This window comes from Corvus moneduloides, chromosome 3 (genome assembly GCF_009650955.1).
Source record: "Corvus moneduloides isolate bCorMon1 chromosome 3, bCorMon1.pri, whole genome shotgun sequence".
In the NCBI taxonomy this organism is placed as follows: Eukaryota; Metazoa; Chordata; class Aves; order Passeriformes; family Corvidae; genus Corvus; species Corvus moneduloides.
In genome coordinates this window covers 67,145,255-67,167,169 of record NC_045478.1, presented here as the reverse complement: position 1 = coordinate 67,167,169, position 21,915 = coordinate 67,145,255, and the positions used below count along the sequence as shown (strand labels likewise).

The 21,915-nt window shown below is 40.9% G+C and overlaps 1 protein-coding gene across 1 annotated transcript; it reads right to left on the bottom strand.

The window, feature by feature from the left end:
* Positions 1-453: 453 nt before the first annotated feature.
* LOC116440832 (p53 apoptosis effector related to PMP-22-like) lies at positions 454-16,958 on the bottom strand. The gene is made up of 3 exons (XM_032102054.1): positions 16,514-16,958; positions 2,691-2,834; positions 454-2,418 (listed from the first exon to the last, which is right to left on the bottom strand). The coding sequence occupies exons 1-3, from the start codon at positions 16,722-16,724 to the stop codon at positions 2,204-2,206; spliced, it is 570 nt and encodes a 189-aa protein (XP_031957945.1). The 5' UTR covers positions 16,725-16,958; the 3' UTR covers positions 454-2,203.
* Positions 16,959-21,915: the final 4,957 nt, after the last annotated feature.

Sequence of the window (21,915 nt, the reverse complement as noted above, 5' to 3'; positions counted from 1 at the left end):
GCTAATGCAAAAGAAACTGTAAATACAAACAGTGGTTGCTTAAGTTTCCTTTAGCTTCCTCAGGGGATTGCCACATCTGTTGGAGTAAACACACTGAGCAGGACCGTGCTGGTTTCCTGCTCAGGGAACACGAGTGCGTTACCGGCCGTGCCAAAACGAGCTGTAGCACATCATGGCACAGAATCATGTCTGTAGGTACTCAACACCATAAGCCCACAAGCAAACAGAGTGGTCCATAAGTGTCCACTATTCTCATGGGCTTGTGAACAAGGCCTCAGGAGACAGCCAGCATAGGGCTGAAGAGTAACACAAGCTGTAGTTGTGATGCTGGATGTCAAATTCCAGCCAGCATACTCAGGTACTCCAAGGTGGTGCCTGAGGAGGCTTTGGGGGCTTCCATACTTCCCCACTCTCAGTAGAGAACAAAAGTTAAGACTCATTTTTGAAACAATACATAGATACCATTTTTTATTAGGTGTAATAAGCATAATGAAAATATTTATGATAATTTTTTTTCCTGAATGGATAATATTACACAAAGAATTGTAAGTCATTTTATACAAACTGTGTTCTCAACTGTATTTCACTTGGATTTTCTTCCAGCTAGGAAGTATTTTTTTAAGTATTTACATGTTCTTGTCTAACTATTCCTTGTTGCATGTAGTCTCCCCATTGTTCATACTCTCCCCATCTCCCACACTTACTGATCAAAGTTAGGAGACACTCCATAAAAGTGAATGGAGTTAACTGCTAAAAAAAACCCAACAAACCAACCAAAAAACTCCAAACAACCCAGGTGAAGCCCTGTGCCTTTGTTAATTTTAGCTACCAAGAAGTTTTAACTAAAAAATATTCCACCTCTTATTTGTTGAAACAAAAAACACTTGGCAGGGCTTTTCATAGTACACATAGTTACAAAATTGCAGATGTGTTACAAGCTAATAAACCTCAGTAGTTAAGAATGTAGATGAGACTCCTTTTCCACATCACATATTATCCATTTTTTTCACTTAAGAGAATAAATGGAATGTTATAAAGTTAGGTTTAGCAAGGCAGAAACCAGCAGCATCTTAAGTATACTTCAGTGCTTGCAGTATATTGAGGCTTGAGGCACTGTGGAGTATAAGATGCTGGAAGATGTTTTATGATGTGATTTTCTCTATGAGAGCTTTAGTATAGTATGGTAAGGGGTTTTAAAAATGCATTTTACAGTTACATATGACAGTATACACTTCATACTTTTAAAATACGTAAGAACAGCAAATGAACAAAAAAGGGGCCTTTTAGCAACTGTATAATACTTACTCTCACACTGCTCCAGCTCAGCTCCTGAGGTGCAGGGAAATCATACCTGACCTTCCCACACTGGATAAAAAAGCTGGACCAGTATAACAGGGTATTTAAAAGTCATAGCTTTTGATACAGCAGAAAAAAAGTGTCAGAGACCCAAGAAGAAAGCCACTTCAGGAGCTTTATCAAACCAGGTCTGCAGGTTGCACAGGGGGCCTGAAATCCCCTCTTCCTCTGCCCACTCTGTACTGACACCAGCAATGGCACACCAGGATTCTTCAGGGTTTAGTGGTGGTCCTTGCTTACTCTTGCAAATATTTGGAAATATATACATTACATGTGAATGAGGAAAAGTCAAGATGCTGGCTCTGGTAGGGAGTTTAATCCCTTGTTTACTCTGTCCTTATGGCTTAAGTGAGTGAATGAAAAAGAGAAGCAAATCTATGAAGTACTTTACTACTTTGGCAGTCAGTGGGTAAAGGCATTTATCTTCTTGAAAAATGTGCAAAATCTTCAGGTTAAAGATGATACATACAAAATGGGATTTTTGTGAGTTGCTTTCCTTCAGGAAGATGATACACATTGTTTTGTTTATTGCCAGTTTAATAAGTTTTTCTGAACTTAATTACAATTATGAATGTATTTGAGATGTAATGGAATCCACATAAATCCTACCCATGGGAATGAATGAGGAAAACCAAGGGGTTTTAACATTTGTGCTTTGTCTAATAACCCACATCAGATATGAAGGTCCAAAATAGAGTAGATAACTTTATTGCAGATGCCAGTGCCATTTTTCTACACACATTAGAAAAGTTTCCAGCCTTTTCTACTAACATCTGATGACAATATTCTGAAAAACGTAGCTAGTCTGTCAGGTATCTCTGGAACAGGAACACATTTTTCCTGGTGCTTATGGGGAAGAGTAAAAATATGTGGGTTTGACATTACCCAAGATCTGATCTTCATAGTTAGGAAGGCAGCAGAAGAAGAATCCCAAGCATATTTCCATAATGGCAGTGGTCCAGCCAAAGCCGTAGGCCCAGCTGAACATATTGATTCCTGTCATTTCAATTTCAGATGAGAACTTTACTGGATAAATGACCAGGCCCATGACGGAGAACACAGCTGAAGAAACAGGAGAAAAAAAAAAAATGTTTACCACCCAGCACCACTGCCTTCCTCCATAATCCCTGCAGCTAAACCCATCCATATTTTGGAGGATCCAAAAATCAATCCAGTGCCATGACAGACTTTGATTTTTCACAGAGATCTCAGGTGCACACAGGCATAGAATATTTATTAACATAATTCTTGGGTATAGAATCAGCTGAGGGGGATACCAGCTCTAGTATGGATATATCTGCACAAGCTAAGCTTGACTCTATGTATTGCCTTACCAGCCACAAAGAGCAGGCCTCCGATCCCACGAATGAAGTTGAACCGAAGTGTGTCAATGGCAAATGCTATGATGGCCAGTGCAAAACAGATGACTAGAAGTAGAAAGCCAACCAGGTAGGTGGCAGCAGCAGCTCTTCCCCAAGCTGAAATCAGAAGGAAGATACATTAGAAAGGAACAAAAACAAAAACAAAAACAAAAACAAAAACAAAAACAAAAAAAACCAAAACAAAAAAAACAAACAAAAAAACCAAAACAAAAAAAAACCAAAACCAAACAAAAGCTGGTTTTCTCTGGTTAGTAATTAAAGGTTAATTTTAAAGCCTGTGAAAAGAGGATCATCTCCCAAGAAAGAAAGCATGGGAGCTTTCTCTTCCCTTATAGGTGAACATTTCGGTTCCACAAGAAATCGTGCACTAAGTGCAGAATGCATAAAAATTCCAGCTTTGTCTTCTCACACAGAGTGCAATGGGGGCTTGGGTGCAAGCTTACTCTTTAGTTTTAACAATTAAGAATTAAGATAAAAATGGCTTTAAAAATTTAAGAATGGACCCTGTCCTTCAATAGCAAAATGTTACCTCAGCAGATGCCATAAAACCAGCTTCGTTTTGCACAGACAAGGAGAATTAAACTGTTCCTGAAACTAATAAAAATCTTCCTTTGAAACAAAGTGTTTATAAAAGCACTACCAATCTGGCAAACTTAAAGGTGTGGAAATAGCTTATAAATGTCAAAAATCAGTGATTTCTGCCTTTCAGCCTTAGTTTAGCTCTGTGTCCTAAATGGAGATAAGGATTTGGAATGTGTTTTGTAGAGAAATTGGATCTCTGATTTTGGCCCAAATTTAGAACTGCTTCAATTCAAAAGCTTGTTCAGGATATCAATTCTTTCATTTTCAAATTGTGAAAATTTATGTTATAACGTGTTTGAGCAAAGCATATTGTGTTGGCATAACAACTGGAAAAACAATATTTATTTAATATTTCAAGTCTTGAGGAGCAACTACTGCTCAAAGAGATCAAAGTGTCTCTTCTTCTGGAGGTAAAAAACCCACTTTGACACATTTTAAATTGTGTATTAAATTGAGTAAGCAGTCTGCTAGGCATCTACAGACTTCATCTCCTCATCTAGCCACTATGCCTTTGTCAAGTGTTGGCTTCTAATCAAATATATGCAGCAGCAGTGCCAAAAAATTATCACAGCCCAAACAACCCTGACAATGATTACAATTCAACTTAAATGCAGTGCATGCTGTTCAGTAAAAGTTCCCTCTGAAACTGAGTAAGTAACCTATCAAATTGTTTGCTTTAAGCATGGAAGTAATAAAATGCAAAGTGTCCTGCCTTTCCCTTGACCAGAGCCAGGTAAGCATGAAAGCAGCCGTCCTGTCCCCAGTGAGTGACAGCTTGGTGTTTAATCTGTCTTTCCCCAAGGCCCACACCACCACTGCAATCAGGCAAGAAAAATGGATCAGGATTTTCCAGCTATCCTTTTCCACCCCTCAGTCCATCAAAACCAGTTTCTCTTTTGTTTGCTTTTCAACATGCTCCCTACTTTATGATCCTTGCTCCATTGTAGCTATTGCACTAAATCTTCAGTTTTATGCCATGCCCATTGTCTTTCTTATTCCACAAAGTTCCTGTGTGCTTATAGGGCTTTTCAACTGGATTCTTTTTCCAGTAAACAGGCAGCTGCCTGAGAAGACTGAAAGGGACAGGAAAGGTGATCTTACATCTCATTTTCTAGCCCAGTGTTTTAGCTCAAACTCTTCTCTCTGGGAGTCTACAGGGGGCTCAGAGTATGCAGTGTGGAGGCCCAGGTGGGAGGACAGCACCTCAGGCAGTGTATCAGAAGAAACAGTTAAGAAGAGTAATTTCTTACACTGCTCAATATACCCCATTGAAGATGCTCCTATTCCCAGCCTCTCTGTTACCCCTTTAAAACAGGAAAAAAAAGGGGCACCTGGCCATAAGAGTAGTTTCTCAGCAATGGTGGCCTCACTGTTCTTGGATACGAGAGGTCTGGATACTTATGGCAAAAGGGTGAAATGGCAAGAATATCTAGAGGTGATGTTTTTTCTTAGGTGCACAACTCGTGGTTAGGTACAAGACTCCCAGGCAAACGGGTGTCCTTTCCCAGAGCAGACTCAGAGCCCAGCTGCTTGCCCAGAAAGTTCTGACGCACCAGGAATCCTGGGGGTTCCAGCTCACCCTCTGCCAGAGCATCTGCCAGAGCTCAGCCTTGCTTCGCAAGAGCAGCTGATGGTAGAGCACCAAGCCCTGGGGTGGGAGCAGCGCCTGGGCTGGGCGCTCAGGGGGCTGTGCCTGGTGGCTGCAGCCATGTGCGGTGGCACCTTGCCCATGCCAGCACCTCCCTCCTCTGCCAGGCTCACCCAGGTGTTTTTCCTGAAGCAGTGTTCCAAATGCTGTGACTGTATGGAAGCAGATTGGGCGCACACCCAGCCCGCTGGGCACTGGCGATATGGCAAGAAGAGACATGCTTGTTGCAGGATGCTTACACCATTTGGAGGCATTGCTCAATCACCTAACAGCCAATTTTGTGGCTGTAAGTTCTACAAAAGAGAAAAAAAGCCCCTCAATGTTGGAAGAAAGACAATACACAGCTCCAAGGCAGTAGAGGCATATGGAAGAGTGAGTCTCTATGGGTTTTTTTGAGGAACAGTATTCTGAGTTCATCTGTCCTTCACAAAAAGCAGCAGCTATCAGTAGCCTAAGACCAGTGTGTAAACACCTTACCTTTCTAGAGTAAAAGGTAACAAAGGCTTTGTGCAGCAATAATTGCAACTCTTTATTGCATCTTCTGCCAGCCAGGAGTACTGGAGTAGTTTAGTTCTTTACCAATACAACTAAGACTTAAAATTCCTTAAAAATGTCAGAGGTCAAAAAACACTGACAAGCAAGTGGCTAATTTGGACCCAAATATTTTCTTATCTTCCAATGTTGTTGGGGTTTTTTTCCTTAACATTGACTAAAAAATATAAATAAATTGTTCTATCTGCAAAGCTTTTTCTTAAAAATGTGAACTCCAGGCCAAAGAATCTTCACAGGTGCAACACCAGCTCAAAGTACTCTTGGCTGTAAAGAGAGGGCAGTTAAAAGCTGATAGGGCCCAGTCCACCTGTCACCAAATCAAAAACTGAAACAGAGGCAGCAGCAGGTTACAGGATATCAAACTGAGTCTGTGAAAATATTCAGCAATTTTTGAGATCTGTTTTCTCAGTCCCAAAAATGGCGGTGATGTTTTGGTTGTTTACGAGTTAAAATGTGCTTGTGAGGAAACAAATGTGTGTTTATACAGAAGTGTCCTCGAATACCAGCAGGATCCTGTAACACTTTGGTGCCAGTCCCATTTCTCCCTTTTCCAGTTCCTGCATCAGCTGAAAGAACACCAGCGGACACTATGAAAGAGTTTGTGGGCAGCTACACACTGCCCGCTCTTCAAAACTCCTTCTAACTGGCAATTATCTGAGCAATTTTGTCTTAAACAAGACCTTGCTACTCCAAACAGGCAAGAGGAACCCATGTTTTCAAACCTGTCTCAAGCAGAGCAAAGACAGTGCTTCTGATAACAGTGTTTTGTAAGTCAATCAGCAATGATTTGTGAGAGTCTGGGCTATCCAAAGTGAATACAGTAATATGTGACCACTGGAAAAATGAAAATAAGCACCTGACTTCTATAACTCCCTGCTGTGTCAGAAGACCCCTGAGCTACTTTAGAGACCAGAAAGAGCCCATCCATGCCAGGACAGAGCTCATGATATCTTATGAGCAACATAATTAGCTGAGACAGAATTCAATAATAACAGATGTATTACTCTGCTATTACAGCTATCTCAGTTTGGAAGCAGCATGACTACCTCTTGTCTTGCACCATATAAACACATTCTGATTATCCTGTATCTGGCTGCAGCATAGGGAAGCTGATGGACTTAATTAGACACCCAGGACTAAGAACATCTCCAGTTTCCTGCGTTCCTGACTTTACTCCCTCACACATTTTACAGTTTATGAAAGTGTAAACACTTCACACATAAAGAAACAAACTTTCTTGCTCAGCAGTAAGTTGAGCCAAAACTTTGAACCACCAAACCTAGTATTTCCTTAGCCTTCCATCTTTCATGCTCCAAATGGTGCCTTCAAAAAAAGAGCTGCTGTGTCTTGAAAACAGTGTGTGACCTCTACTTCCCCCATGACAAATACAAGTGTCTATGTTCCTAGTGTATGTGTTTCAAAACATGGGAAAACATTCACAATAACATTCTCATGTTTTACTTAGTCTGGTACTCCCACACCACATGAACTGCTGAGTCTCTCCTTAGGTGACATTTTCTGAAAGCAACCCCAGAGAGTTCAGAAGTACTGCTCCTTGTATAATCAATAAGAACATAATTCTCTAAATTTTCCTCTTGGCTTGAAGCTAAATACACAACTAGCATTGGAAAGAAAAACAAATATTTACTGCCAGCTCAAAGACACCAACAATTATCTAGAGGTTCTTGCTGACTGATCATTTTTACGGTGCAGTGAATTGTGCAATTGAGGAAGGGTAGCTTTAATTCACAAGAACCAGTGAGGAGTGAAAGAAAATGTAGCAGACTAATATTTTGCTCTGTTATCCTTCATACCACCCAGGGAAAGAAACACAAACCCTGCAGTTCTAGCTGCAGTCTGGCAAAGTGATTCTTACGAGAACTAAAATCTGCAGTGGTAGCGATTCATCTCTGTGTTGCATGTAATGAGAATGTTTCTAGGCTGAGTTTGCAGAGCTCAACCTGTTTAACATCCCTCTGATTAAAGGGAAAGAGTATTATTTTGGAAACAAAGCTGAACTCACTCGAGTTTCTCAACCTGATGTTCTTTGTCAGGGTGTGGCGAACACTGCAGAGCACATGCTTCACTTTGAAAAGGAACTGCTTTGGCCAGGTTTTACCAATTCCCCTTTGGATAATGGTTCCCTTTGGTTTGTTCTCCTCAAGAAAGTTTCCACGTGAAAGTACACGTTTGCAGCAGAACTTGTGTCCCCTTAGCATGAATCTTAAGGTGGTCCATCAGACTCATTAACCCACATCATCAGGACTCTGGATTTCCTGTGTTACCTGTGCAACACTACCCCGTGGAAAATCCTGTCTTCTGGAAATACTGACTCTGTAACATGCCAACTCTGGGAAATTTCTGCGCTCTTTCTGAAAACAAATGCACGCTATGATCTCTGCAATTGTTAGCTGATCACGTGAGCTGGCATTGAAATACCTGTGTGCATGTGTTTGTACACAGCCAAAATAAATTGGAAACTATGAAAAGCAGCTTCTTATGAATAAACTGCATGTGCAGACTGGAAGCCATTGACCGAAAATTATTTCAAAGGAAGTTTGTACAAATGAGAAAAAATCACATATTAGTCATGGATAATTTATGAACAGAATAAAACGAGGAAAACAATATCAAAGGTATGATCGGAGGTGTACTATTTCCTGAGTTTCTGACTTCATTGCATCTGGATCATTCTTAAAACAACTTCATTCTCCATATAACTTTCCCATGGGTAGTGAATACTGGAGGTTTTTCTTTGGATTTTTTTTTTTGTGTGTGAATTTGTGTCTTTTGAAGTGGCATACAGAATTTTTGTCTTTCTATATGGCATCTTCTTTGGTAACTCTGTTCTTTTCCCCCTAGCATTACTTTTTTAGAATTCATTGGCTGTTAATATGTATTTCTGGTTCAATAACAGAGTATTATCTCATAACATAAAAGCCATTTTTATGTGAGCTGGAACCAGCATTTAGCTTGCCACTATTTAAAAGACAACCATGGAAACAGAGAATGACCTATTTAGGTTCACACTAGGATAATGTCATTGTGAAAATTTCTCTGTGATTAGTAACAGAGCCCATATAAATGAGAAAGGATTAGGACTTTAGGACAATTACCCCATAATAATGATTTTAAACAACAGCATTAAAAACCAGAACCTTTATGAGTAAGTCCTCTATCAATAAAAGACAGTATGTATTAGCAGAAGGCAGTGTTTTGTCCATAGCTGCATGCTAAAGTGATAGCTCAGTGTGGCTTGGTGGGCTTTAACTCCTTTAAATGAAATACCTATTAATTCCTCACCACTGACTTCACTCACAAACAAACACAGGCAAAGGCCTTTATGTAATCTGCAACCCTCCTTTCTTACTGAGGTAAGCAATTAAACTTAGAAGCTATTCTGACTTGAATTTGAGGGGAGGAGCAGTTACGTCTTGAGGGAGTGGTTCAGATTCATCTCATCATAAGCTCAGTACAAGTTTGACTTCTGCAAATCTTGTATTAATGAGGGCTGCTCCCTGATGCTTACTTAGTGCTGGGAAGGCAGAAGGGGCAGAGGGTGTAGAGCCATCATCAAAGGGAGCACCAAGGGAGTAAGTTAGCTATTAAAAATAATGCACACACAGTGCCTCAAAATTAAAGGTTTGCTCATGAGAGAGTCAGGGAGTACCCCTATCTCACATTATCTTCAGAAGCAGGTGCACACGCTGAGAAAATCTCAGGATTAAAGCTCAGCCTCATGTACTTTAATGCTGTAACATTTTTTCCTCCTATTTTTTTCCTATTTATTTTAAATTAAAGCAGGATTACTTATACTTGGATGTGTCCATGGGGTTTGGGAGGGTCAGGTAAATAAAACAGGTAAGGTATTGATTAATCGGTTCATTTACATAAGCTCAGTTAATGAGAATAGCAAAATGTACCTGCTCCCTAATTACCCCTGAGTGGGTTGAAACATTTAATGTGAATTAAACAGAATCAATTTCCATGATAACACGGTCTATGAACTAGGACTTTTAATCAAAATAGTGGAACCTTTCAAAAAAAATCTCTTTTTAAATTTTATATTCCCAGAGTCACTTGGGACTAATGAACACTGAATTTAAATCTTCCATGTGCACCAAGATCTGCTGTCCCTCTTGATCTACAGTTTTTATGCTGTGAACAAACTTGTTTTGAAACCTTGCTGAAAGTCACCTTTTGCACTAGGGAATTTACCACTAACAGACAGCAGCTGTGGACTTGGATCTGATTTTCTGGTAGAAGCAAAATTTTACCATTTTCAAAATAAAAACCCCAACATATAAGCAGAAGTCATGCTCAGTGCTCATAAAAATATATTGAATTTATTTACTCTTCTTGTTAATGAAACAGCTTTTACAATGCATCCTGAAAATCTTTGTCCCTTGCTGCTTCCTGCTGACAAGGTTGTTAAATGAACTGCACAGAGACTTCCTATTTTTGGGGGGCCTAATTTTGGCACAGCGTGCATATGTCAGCACAGTAGGTGACATTAGATGTATTCAGTTTCAGATTAGTAATTCAGCAGGACTGAAGTGAAGTGAAGTGTTATTTAGTACTAGTAGAAGGAAGCTAGAAACCTCTGGAACACAAGCTAGTGTCAGCACTCCACAAGCTGCTTTGAGTTCCTGGGAATTTTTGAGCAGTGAGTTATTCTGTAATGGTACTTGACAAAGAAGAAACATGGCATTACAATTCTCACTGAGTCAGTATGTTTAAGGTTTCTCAGAACAACACAAGCTGCTAGTGAGAAGTGATACAGAAATGTGAAAAAATGTTCAGAGAGTTTTGTTTCTTTTGCTATGTAACACCTTCCTACTTAAGTAATCTGTTCAAACCTACAGTGGAATTTGAAATGCATCTTGCAGCTCTTATCACTGTTCAGGCTATGGAGATGTTGTTATAGCCCTGCTGTATCAGATTACCTCAATAAACTAGAGGAAGAGAAGAGGTGAAAAGGATGGAGAGTTTGGCTGCAAGTTTCCACATGCTCTCAGCAGAGATGCCTCCTGTGTGAGTGGAATCCTCTCTCAAGGACTTCAGGGCCTGACAATGCAAATTGTTGAGGATCTTAAAATCCTCGGCACCAGAAGTTCATATCTCCTGGTGGGCAGAAGAGAATGCTCCACATGATTGCTATTTTTCCATATAATCTAACTGTAATTATTAAGGGAAGGCTGCATAATAAACGGTGGGATTACAAGTGCAATTGCCCTCTGGAGAGTTAATTGCTCAAGAGCATTACTATTATTTAGAAGAGAATCTGATTAAATGAATCTGCCACTGAAATTATAAAAGGACAAACTCTAAAACTACAGGGAAAAGCATGCTAGCAATTGCAGATAAGGAATAAAAATTGTCATGGTAATTAAATGCTCTGGCCTTGATTCCCTTCTCTTATATCTGTTTAGAAACAATGGAGTGTCTCCTACAAGCTGGGGAAAAATCGAATTTTTTCTTTCCTTCTTGCATCATTCCTTATATACACTGTTGTGATTTTTTCATTGGCTATATGTTTGAGACTGTATTTTTTCTCATTATAAGCTTTGAATAATTATTGAGTATTCTACATTATTCAGTAACTAATCTTGTAATCTCATTTCTCACTGGTTAGTCTCAGGTAACATTAAAGAATGATGTCTTAGGAAACTGTATGCTTCTCTAACAGTGTCATTAAAACTACAGACAATCATTTTATATAAATATAACTATTTTATGCTACAATGCAGAAGGAGAAGCAGCAGGCTTTCGTTTTCAGTTCACCCTGTGTCAAAGGAGTCACGGTTTGCCCTTTAATCCAGGCCATGCACAGGGCAGAGCTGGGCTCCATCCTGGGCTCTCCCACAGGCTTCCTTGAACTGGTCAGCAACCTCACCAGCCTCCTTCCCAGCTGCAAAGACATTTTTGCAAACCTACTTGGATTTTACCAAATCTGAAAGCTGTTAAGTGCAGAACCTTGACTTCAGGAAAAATCTGCAATAAAGGCCCCATGACTTAAGCTGGTCCCTACTTCAAAAGCACAGTTACTTGTTTACTTCATTTCTATTGCAATGTAGAGACACCCTCAGATGTCAAAGAGCCACTGGGACATCTTGTTTCTCCTCCCAGGCCTTGCTGTATCCCATCCTGTCCCTCTGGAAATGTCCCCATGTCACTCTGCTCAGGGTGCTTGCTTTATCTTGAGGCAAGTAAGGGTTTCCCCATGCTGGGATTAGGTGCTGGCTGTCAGATGTGATGGGAATGTGGGGGAAGGAAAAGCAGTTTTATGTAGGTAGTGTGGCAGTGGCAAAATGTGGTGTCTGGTTTGTCCTGTGCCTGGGTGTGACGAGTCACTGCTCTGATGGAGAAAGTAATTTTCCAGAGGGAGAGCTGTGTGGCCAGCAGTGCAAGGCCAGTGGTAGATGTAGTACCAAGAGAGGGGCTTTGCTGCTTGGAAACTGATCCTAACCACACCATGTAATCTTGCTGTTTTATCTTTATTTGGGGATTTTTAGTAAGTGATTTCCATATTGTTCTTCCTCCAGAATAATAAATGGTGCTTCATTGTAGCAAAAGATTCCCCAGAAACAAAAGCCTGATACAGACAAAACAGGGAAGAAAGTCTACTCATCAATGGAGATGCAGAATATGTTTTTTGTCAAAAGGATATTACCTTTGCAACATTTCCTTCTTTCACTTATCCTGTAGCCTTACTTACTTGCTGTCATATTTGAAGTAGTTTTTGTTCATTATGATCATACTATACTAGCCTTCTTATATTGTAGTATTGCATTCATATTCATAGAGCAAAATAAAACTGGAATTACGTAGAACATAGTTGCCCATTATTTGCCTGGAAGACAAGCTGCAGGAAGGTGTCTTTTCCAGATGCCAAAATCATTCATTCCTCCACTAATCTCCACAGCCACAAAACCCTCCACACATCCCAGGAAAAAGCTATAATCTAATATTATGACGTGAAAAAAACTGAAGATGTGGATTCTGCTTGCCATGTGGAAATGCCTTTTCCTGATTTTTTTCCCTGAGATTTCTGTTTGCACTATGCAAATAAGATGATCTCTTCAACATACATTTAGAGCTTTAAACTTTCAGTTGTTTTGATGGCAGCATCTGCAAATGGAAGAGCTGCAAGGCTGGGTGGAAAATAAGATGGGACAAGTGGAGTCACAGGTTTTTCACCCTTTGTGCATCACATTCAGACTAATAAAGTCAGTTATTTCCCCTGAAATATCTGGTAATTATCATTTATATAAATAATTTGATATACTTATGATATATACATTTATATTTAAATATTTATTTATTTATTTTAAACATAAATAAAGATTATTAATGTTTCTTATGTATTTACCTACACATGTTTAAACATCTTCAAAGCCTGCAGTGGAATAAATTACATACTGAAGAAATGTCTCAGGTCTGCAAGACACACCTTGTTCAAGGCGGGTAATATGGCCGAAGAACAAGAAAAACAGAGGAGTGCTGTGCCAGCATCATGATGGGGTTTAACCTGTGTGTTTTCTTTGTAAGCTCAGCCATGTCCCACACAGATACATTCCATATTGCTCACTATCTATCCAAAAAGTCTTCATCTCTCTTTGTAAATGTTCAAGCATGTCATAAGATTGAGCCCTTTGTTTTTTCAAGTGCAAGAACAATGAAGAGCAAGAGCAATGAATCTCTCTGTCCCTCATCCTGAAGTCCATGCATTTTGAGTAAGTGTCCTAATGCACTGGATACTTTTTCCTAGAAAGTTCTATTTATTTGAACTAAATATGCTTGAAAAGCAAAAGTCTTTGATAAAGTCTGCATGAGTGTCATATGGTTAAAGCAGATGATCTGAAGTCTTGGAGAAGATAACAGAGTGTATAAACTCTTCATATTCTCACTTTCCACAGAGCTCATAAACTTTGCACAAGACCACAGGTGAGCAGATGCTTTCACAGAAGATAAGTGCTGTCTTTCCAAAAAAAAAAAGAAAAAAAAAGTCAAAGCCTCCAAACTCCCCTGGTGCAGCCAATGAAATACTCAGCCTCCTTCCCTGCCAATATAACCAACCTTGATGTTGGGTTTTTGTCTTGTGACGGTATAAACATATCTTAAGGCAAACAGCTGAGATTCAAGGGGAATTATAAACACTGCACGTGCAGAATTTGATTTGAATTTGCACATTATAATTAACAACTTGCAAGGATGTTGCAATTACATCTAATTATGATAGGACGAAGATGACTGTAGTGGATTAAGATAACTACACTGTCCAAGTCATGTTGGCAATATTTGCTGGCAGCTGCTGGGGTACACATACATACCATGTTTATCGGTGAAACCACCCCTGCAGGAGGGATGAATTTCAGAACCTACCCAGCCAAAGGCAGATTAGGCAGGGAAGCTGAGAGTAAAGGTTGGAAGAAACAAGATGGAAACTGTGGAACAGAGTGGGGAAAAGAGATCTCATCTCAGGAAGGATGTAAAACATTTCTGTCCTTTATGTTTACATGACATCTTTTGTCTCTGCACTCAGGAAGGCGTGTAATTACACTTTGTTTAACCAGCACTGTATTTAGCTTGGCACAAAGTTAAACATCCCACAGAACATGATGCTGAATGCTGTTTTCCATGACCTTTCTGGAGCATAGTAGATAAATGTAATCCCAGAATTGCTAAAACACTGTATTTCATCACTAAGGCAGGTAAAATCAGGCTCAACACAAAAGCTGGATGCTCACAAGTGAGATGCTCTTACGGCCTGGTCTTTTGGGTGGAATCCAAGACCAGCATCAATCATCTCTGCCCTGCATGAGAAAAGGTGGGAGTCACAAAAGAAAAATCCCAACCCCATGTCACTGAGCAAGGAAAAATGGAGAATGGGACTGGATCTAAGCACATCCCACCTCTGGAGAGAAGGTGTCTGAGGGAAAGGTCTGGAAAGGATCAGGACAGTGACATGAGTTTGCATCCTTAACAGTCAGTCTCCTGGGTCAGGGATAAGTCACCCCTGTGAAGGGCAAGACCTGCATTTTAGTGGCATAATCTGTCTGAGGCAGAAGCCTGGCAGGGTAGCCCACTGTTACCTGGCCTTTGCACACATTGTTTACCTACAGCCTTCACACATTCTCTCACTGGCTAAGTGACTCCATTGTGCCAGACATATCCTGGAAATTTTGTCCAGGGGGATCTTGAGGATTTGCTTAGGCTTCCCAGGTATCTAGTCACCTTGAAGAGATCAAATGATGGATGCATGCCTACTTAGGGCATAATGCAGTCATGCAGCTCATGAACAGCGTTTCTAATGCTTTTGGAAGCATCAGTGGAAACTCCAGTGTACCTGCTGGATAATGTTCTGCATGTGTATATTGAGTCCAACATGTTTGTGTTAAAAGTGCTGGATTTACTGTGGATGAGATTCATGGTAACCCCAGACATTGCAGGACAGTTCACACAGAGGATGACCTTCCTGGTTTGTCTCTAGATGCTGTCCAGTGGGAAACTGGGCATATAGCTGCAGGATTTAAGGCTATGAGAGTGAGGAAGGATAAGGAAGGAAGTGAAATGCCAAACACCTATATAGGTCCTGGAACTAAGGTGAAATTTCTCTTGCATTATCAAGAGAAGCAAGGTGAAACATCTCACTGTTTTCCATCCAGTTAAAGCTGGCATTCACAGCATTCTCCAGGGCCTAACCTGGAGATCAAGAGGAGGGCTCGCTTTTCAGGAAACTTAGGAGGAAACTCAGGACTGAGAAGCCCTGTACTAAGCATCATGTTCTTTTTCCTGCTCTCAAGTGCCATGCAGCAGAGGCCAATTTGCTGGCTTGACTTATGCCCAGCCACAGAGCTGATGCTGGAACCCAGCCACAGAGCAGGACTGCATGGTAATGCTCAGCGGAGCTGGCCATGCCTGGAGCCCTACACTCACAGAGGCCTGCTACAATTAACTCATTACAGCTGAATTTTGTGCATAGAAGGTAGAGTTTCATGATATACAATAGACCTTCAGGAACAATTTTGAAATGCTGTAATAAATGATCCCTGAGATTGCTTCAGCAAGTGCTTTTACGCTTACTTTTAACAAGAACAGCTGAGATTCTGAGCCCTAGAGAAAAGGTTCTTCCTTGTAATTCGAATTAGCATAAATTGTAACAACTCTTGAACTTTCTTCCCTGCTCAGGCTAACAGCCCTTCATTAACAATTACTTGTTTCAGACCATGGGCAATAGCAAATACACAGAAAGAAAAAAAAAGGAAATAAAAAAAAGAAACAGAGCACATCCAGAGTGACCCTTCTCTTGGGGTATTCTCCCACCCTTGTGGTTTATATCTTTTTAAGCTGAAGATTGTACCTGGGTCAACATGTTTAATAGCATGCTTCCCCAAAACTTAGTACGAACAAGAAATCCTTTCATCTCTTAAAGCTCTCTTTCATAATCACAAGGAGACTCTTTCACACGACCCACCTACTGGAGCAGTTTCAGGGCAGCATTCTGTAGCCTGACACTCCCTGGGAATATCTTCCTACGATCTTACATTTTTACCTCCCTTTTCCTGGCACTCAGACCCGCTTGTCACACTAATGCCAGGCTTACCCACACAACTTGTTGTTTGGATGTTTGATCACCAGTAGCCGTTAAGCTCTGAAAAGCAGTGATTAGTGAGAAGAGGTTACCAGCTTCTTCTAAGAGAGGAAGAAAATCCTGTATTATTTTCTGCACTGGTAAAATACCATGTGTGGGTTTTTATGTACTATGTAATCCGCTAGGTTTTTTTTCTGCACAGGGGTGTGAGGGCATTTATTTCTTCACCCAGTTAGTCAAAAGCCTTGGTGCATTTCAGAGACAGTCCCTATTGCCCATGGCTTCATATATAAATGCCAGATATTGGGTGATAGAGTTAGGAGAGCTGAGGGAAGGTGATCTGGGGGATGTGATCCTCTGCTTCAGAGCCTGCTCCCCACCACCCCTGTAGGCGCTTACCGTAGCCCATGAGGGACTCGCAGCTCCATTCCCCACCCTGGGCAGGCCTCCTGCAGTTCTGCCACAGCGACGCTTGCTGCACATAGGGCAAGGTCTGCGACTCCAGCCAGCCCCTGCCCGCCAGTGCAATGATACCGAAGATGACTCCTATGCCCAGGAGCAGGGGAAGGATCCATCTGCAGCGCGTGTAGTCAAGGCCGTACTTCACCATGGTTCAGGGCAGGTGGTGGTGGGATGAGGATGTCCCTCTCTGCCACAGGCTCAGCGGTGCAAAGCAATGGGTGCTCCTGCAGAGCTCCTGGAAAGGTGGTGCCCGTACCTATGAGCGCGTGTGCAGATGTTGGAGAAAAGATTTTCAGCCAGGACAGGCACGGCAGAGAGGGAGGGAGGGATGGAGGGAGGGAAGGAGCTCCACCTAGATTCAGATGAGTAAGAACTGCCGCTGAGCAATAACCAGTTGAGCTGGGGAGAAGCTTCGAGGCTGGGTTTATCTGTGGGATCTTCTCTGCCCTGCTGACTAGGTAACAAATCGGGAGCTGTTTATCCTCAGCATTTAACACTTTCCTTCCTGACATTCCCACCAGCAGGAGCATCTCAGAGCTCTGCTTACACCTTTCTATCTTCTAAGGTATTTGCACTATGGCAGGTGAAAGCAGAGATGAGAGGGAACGATTTGCGTGACATGGCAGATGCTTCTGAAACTTGCCACCTGGAGGCTGTAAGTTGTCTTTCTTGGACGCCATTTAAAAATAAAACCATACCTTATTTTTTACAATTAAAGAAATTCCCATAGCTGTTATAAAGCTAAGACAATAAACATTGTGACTGCCCTCTCTTCCCCTTCTGGGGCATAAGTACAGAGGAAAACAAAACCAAGGTTTATTGTTAAAAATATATTATGATCTGGATATAGCCTTACTGGGAGAACAAAACACGAGTTTTGATTTGGCTGAGCCTCACAAACACTCCCCGTGTGTGGATCTGGCTGTACATGCACTGCCTGGGGCCTGTCAGAGCCTGTCTGCGGCTGCTGAGAGCAACGCAGGGATGAGCCATCTATGCCCTGGGAGTGCAGGGCAGAGTTTTCTGTCTGTCAGCTCCGAAGCCATATTGCTGTGTTCCCTGCACTCTCCCTTTGAACTAACATGTGCTACAACCTAGTCTTTTGGTAGCGCCCAAACGCATTTACATGTGAAAGCAGCTGCAGCCCTTGATCAAAGCTGGTTTGTGTGAAACACAGTTAAGCCCAGAGGATGCAAAGTATCCTTTGCTCACATGGTGGATTTTGTCAGGTGGGGCTGCATCCAAGTACTGACCACATTTACTCAAAGAAATTTGCTATTGTATTGCAGCTCTCATGGTGCAATGTGACAGCCATGAACTGTTTTTGAACTGCAAACTCCACAGCATTTTTCTGAATGAATACTCATAAATCAATAATGGCCTAAATAAAAGAAATTAATAATTTACATTACTCTGATACTCTGTGCCTGAAGAGGCATTGAGCTTGCAGAGAACCAAACTGGAACATCCACAGCAATGAGCTGCAGCACAGTGAAGAAACAGTAACTCCATGAAGAATTTGGTTTGAAGAAGTTAATATGACAGCATGTGTTATCTCACATAACCTCATTAGCCTGGTGGTAGATGAGCGTGGTGAGGCTGTGTTATCTCTCATTCTGGCCAGCTGAAGCATCCTGCCAGCATCTGTCCTGTGGCACAGACAGTCCAGTATCCCTGTGGTTGTCCATTAGGTCCATTAGGGGTATCCAACAGGCTTCTGTGAGAGCAGGAGACATTTTTACTGTTTTGGCCATTGAATTTGAGTGTTGCTGAAAGCCATAGCCAACTATGAAGACACCTCAGCTGCTGTTTTGAGTTGGAAATAAGGGCCAATCTCACCTTTTTTTTTTGTAGAGTAAACTTTAGGGAACAACCATTCCCTTAGAATAGAATGTATCTTCCATTGTAGTCCACATTTATGCTATCCACAAATTCAGTTATCATTAACCTAATGTTTAAAATATAATTTACCTGTTCTATAACACTGCAATATATAATTTTTTATTCATGATTTAAAAAAATATTTACATTAAAGCAAATATCATTTGAAGCTCAACCTTAGTACACTATGCTGGTACCTGCAAGCTGTCCAAGTCTGTAGATGCATGTTCTTTCTGTTGCCACAGCTGAGGTAGAAGTGGGCACAATAGAATCTAAAAGTTTGAGAGAACACATGTTTTGATATTAAATGGCTTTTAAAAGATGGCTTCATGAATGTGGTAGTAGAGTGTAGACAAGCCTTCACTCAGTTTTCTATATCTAGTCTCTTGCCAAGTTTCAACCTTTCACAAAATTACAGCTTTATAAGGAAATAGGCAAATCAAATTCAAGCAACTTTGTCCCTGAAATCTAGTATGAAGAGAGGTACTGTCATGCATTTGAGAGCCAATGTCTGTTGAGGACTAAAATGGCCCTCCCTGAATTTAGAATGCTCAGCCATTTTTCAGGTAGGCACTTACTGAAGGATTTGTCAGCAGTTTCTATTACAGCTCACCTGTGGATGAATGCATACTGTCACAAATGCTAGCATTTGCAAGGTGATACCACAGAGAACAATATCACATTGTGAAAGAAAGGTGAGTAGTGTTCAGTCACCACGGATGTTTCTGTGTCTTGCCCACCTCTGTCATCCTTAAGTAACTTAGAAGCAATCTTCACATTCAGTAAAAGGGTAATTTGTGATACCTTGAACAGTAGAGAGGGAGATATATCCAAAGGTGACAAAATGATGTATCTATCTCATGTAATTCTGATACTCCTGTGGCAAACAAGGAACAATGATTGGAAACTTTAAATGAAGTGATGACTTACCTTCTCCATGCTTTGTCTTTTACAATGTACAAGCTGGGTGTTTACATGAAAGCAAATGCTCATTCTCCTTCTCCAGTGTCTGTGGATAGTCCCTCCTGGCTAACACCAGAATAATCTGTTGAAAATGAAGATATATTATCAATGCTAAAACTGTTAGATTGTAGTGCACTTTCTGCACCTAGAAGTATTGCTAATGAATCTTCATTATTACTTGAGGTAACCAAGTAAGCAGGAGGATATTGATAAAACAAACAATTCTACAGCATTAGAGTTAGAATTAAAAATATGCCTTTTTCAGCCAAGACACAAATGGTTTTCTTAGTGAAAGAAGAAGCTAACAAGTCACTGCCAGCATATTTTCATTCACCTTTAGTCTCTGGTCTGGTCAGCTAAGCTAGATAAATGTCTGGATTGGCATAAGCTGACTAGCTGTGGTGCTTGTGGTGCATGACTTTTGCAACAAGCACATTTTCATTCTTTAATGTTCACACTGCTCCTAAATAAGAAGTCCCCAGAGTTTGGATTTTAAAAGCTTTGCTGAGATTATTTTATGATCTGTTCTCTTGTGTGCTACCTTACATCTAATAAGTGACTCTGAGCATAAATCTTGTAACTATTACTACTATATTTATTAATCTATTTACAACCATAAGTCCTTTTCTTTTTCTGCTAATGCCAATCTATGGTTTCCCATTGGAAAGGGCTGCACTGCAGTTATTGTTACAACCACAGCCTATACAGTGATGCAACTCAGTCAGCCAAATTGTACCTTGTGATCACTCCCTGTACCCTGCCTGTAAGGCAGTAGTGTTCTCCATATGATTAATATTTCATCCATAGCAAGCACATGTAGAAAAGGGCCTTTAGCCATCAGGAGTGTTCACAGGGTAATCCAAGCTGCAATTCCTTTACGTTAATTACAAGGACACTTGAAATACATTCTGAGCAGGACCTGACTTTACTTCTTTGCAAAATAAAAACACCTTCCTACAAAAATGCACGCAGTTGAGATCCTGTAGTTTTGCCCACACCAACCCTTTTTGAGGAACTCTCCCGTGGTGGCCAGGCACTATGATGCTTCTCCATGATGCTTCTCCGTGATGCTTGTGATGACCTGGTGAATAGTGGGTGCTCAGTCCTGCTGCTGTGCATTTGGGAAAGCTTTCCTCTATTTGTCCCACACAACACAGGAAAGCTCTGCAGATGTTGGATACTTCCTTTGTTCATCGACTGCTGAGCTCAGAGGAGAATTCCCACAGGGTTTTGTTAAGGTTTTTAGCAAGAGTCATCCAGGACCAGCTTGCTGCAGGACCTCCAAAGCCTGCCCCACATGCAGCGCTGGCTGGATCTTGTCAGCAAAGCAGGCTTGCCTTGACAGGACAAAGAGTAGGCTCAAAAGGGCTTTCTTCATCTCCTTAGCAAGACTACATGTTCAAACCAATAAGTTTTAACACCCAAGATGCAAACACAGGGTGGCATCCAGGACTGTCATTTATGTAAGCAATTCAAGACTGTATTAGGAAAACACAAATAAGGAAAACACAAGATTAGGAAAGTACAAAGACTCTGTGTGCCTGAGCATGGATTTAATTGTCAGCTAGTTTTTGCTAAAGGACGTGATAAGCTCCATATTGGAACAAGGTTTAATCCCCAGGTATTTCCTACAGGTACCCTGTAGGAGTTTAATCAGTTCAGTCAACTCCCCTTTCTCCAGGCAAAAGGCTGAAATCAAGGGTGTCTTGTAAATCAACTACTCAGTTAGGAGCTGAGATGGCCTCTGGACACTTGTAACCATTGTGAGTGTCCGTATCTTCCTTGAGTGGCTGTCAGGAGCACAAGTTCTCTGGTGAGCATACAGAATCATAGAATGAAAGAATCATAGCATGTTGCATACAGGGATTTTATGAACCCGTGAGTAAGCAGTTAGAGTGGTACATCACAGTCCTGTTCTACATATGGGATGATTTTACTTAAGCTACTTGCTTTGGGCTCCACAACATTTCTGTGGCATAGGTAAGCTAACTGAATACTTGTCCTGTTGTAGTGGATCATAATAGTAACTCCTTGTAAAGCATAAAGCTCAGTTGCCTTAGGAGAGGAATAAAATCAGCTTCACTTAGGTAATTCCCAGGTGCCACAGCCTTGCTACTTACAGTTCTCTGTCAAAGAAATGGCTTTTATCTGCTCTGCCTTGTGGGTCAGTTGCGAATAGCTACTTGTTTAAACACTCTGAGATTTACAGATATGACGTGCACACCAAGCATATCTTTAAGGGTTTCAGCCAGGAATATTCACTTTGAGATTCTCTAGCCAAAAGTAGGATTTTGCCGAAACTAACACGTTACACGGAAATTACCTCTTCAGTTTTAAATGTTTGATATGAAATTGATTTGACAAGAGGGCTGAAATTAAAATGGAGGTCTCCTAGCAACATTTTCAACTTACTATCGTGATACCAAATGCCAATTATGATTTTCCCAAGTTTTGTTTTGCAAGTTGTTTTGTCTTTCTATTTCAAGTCAGAAGTT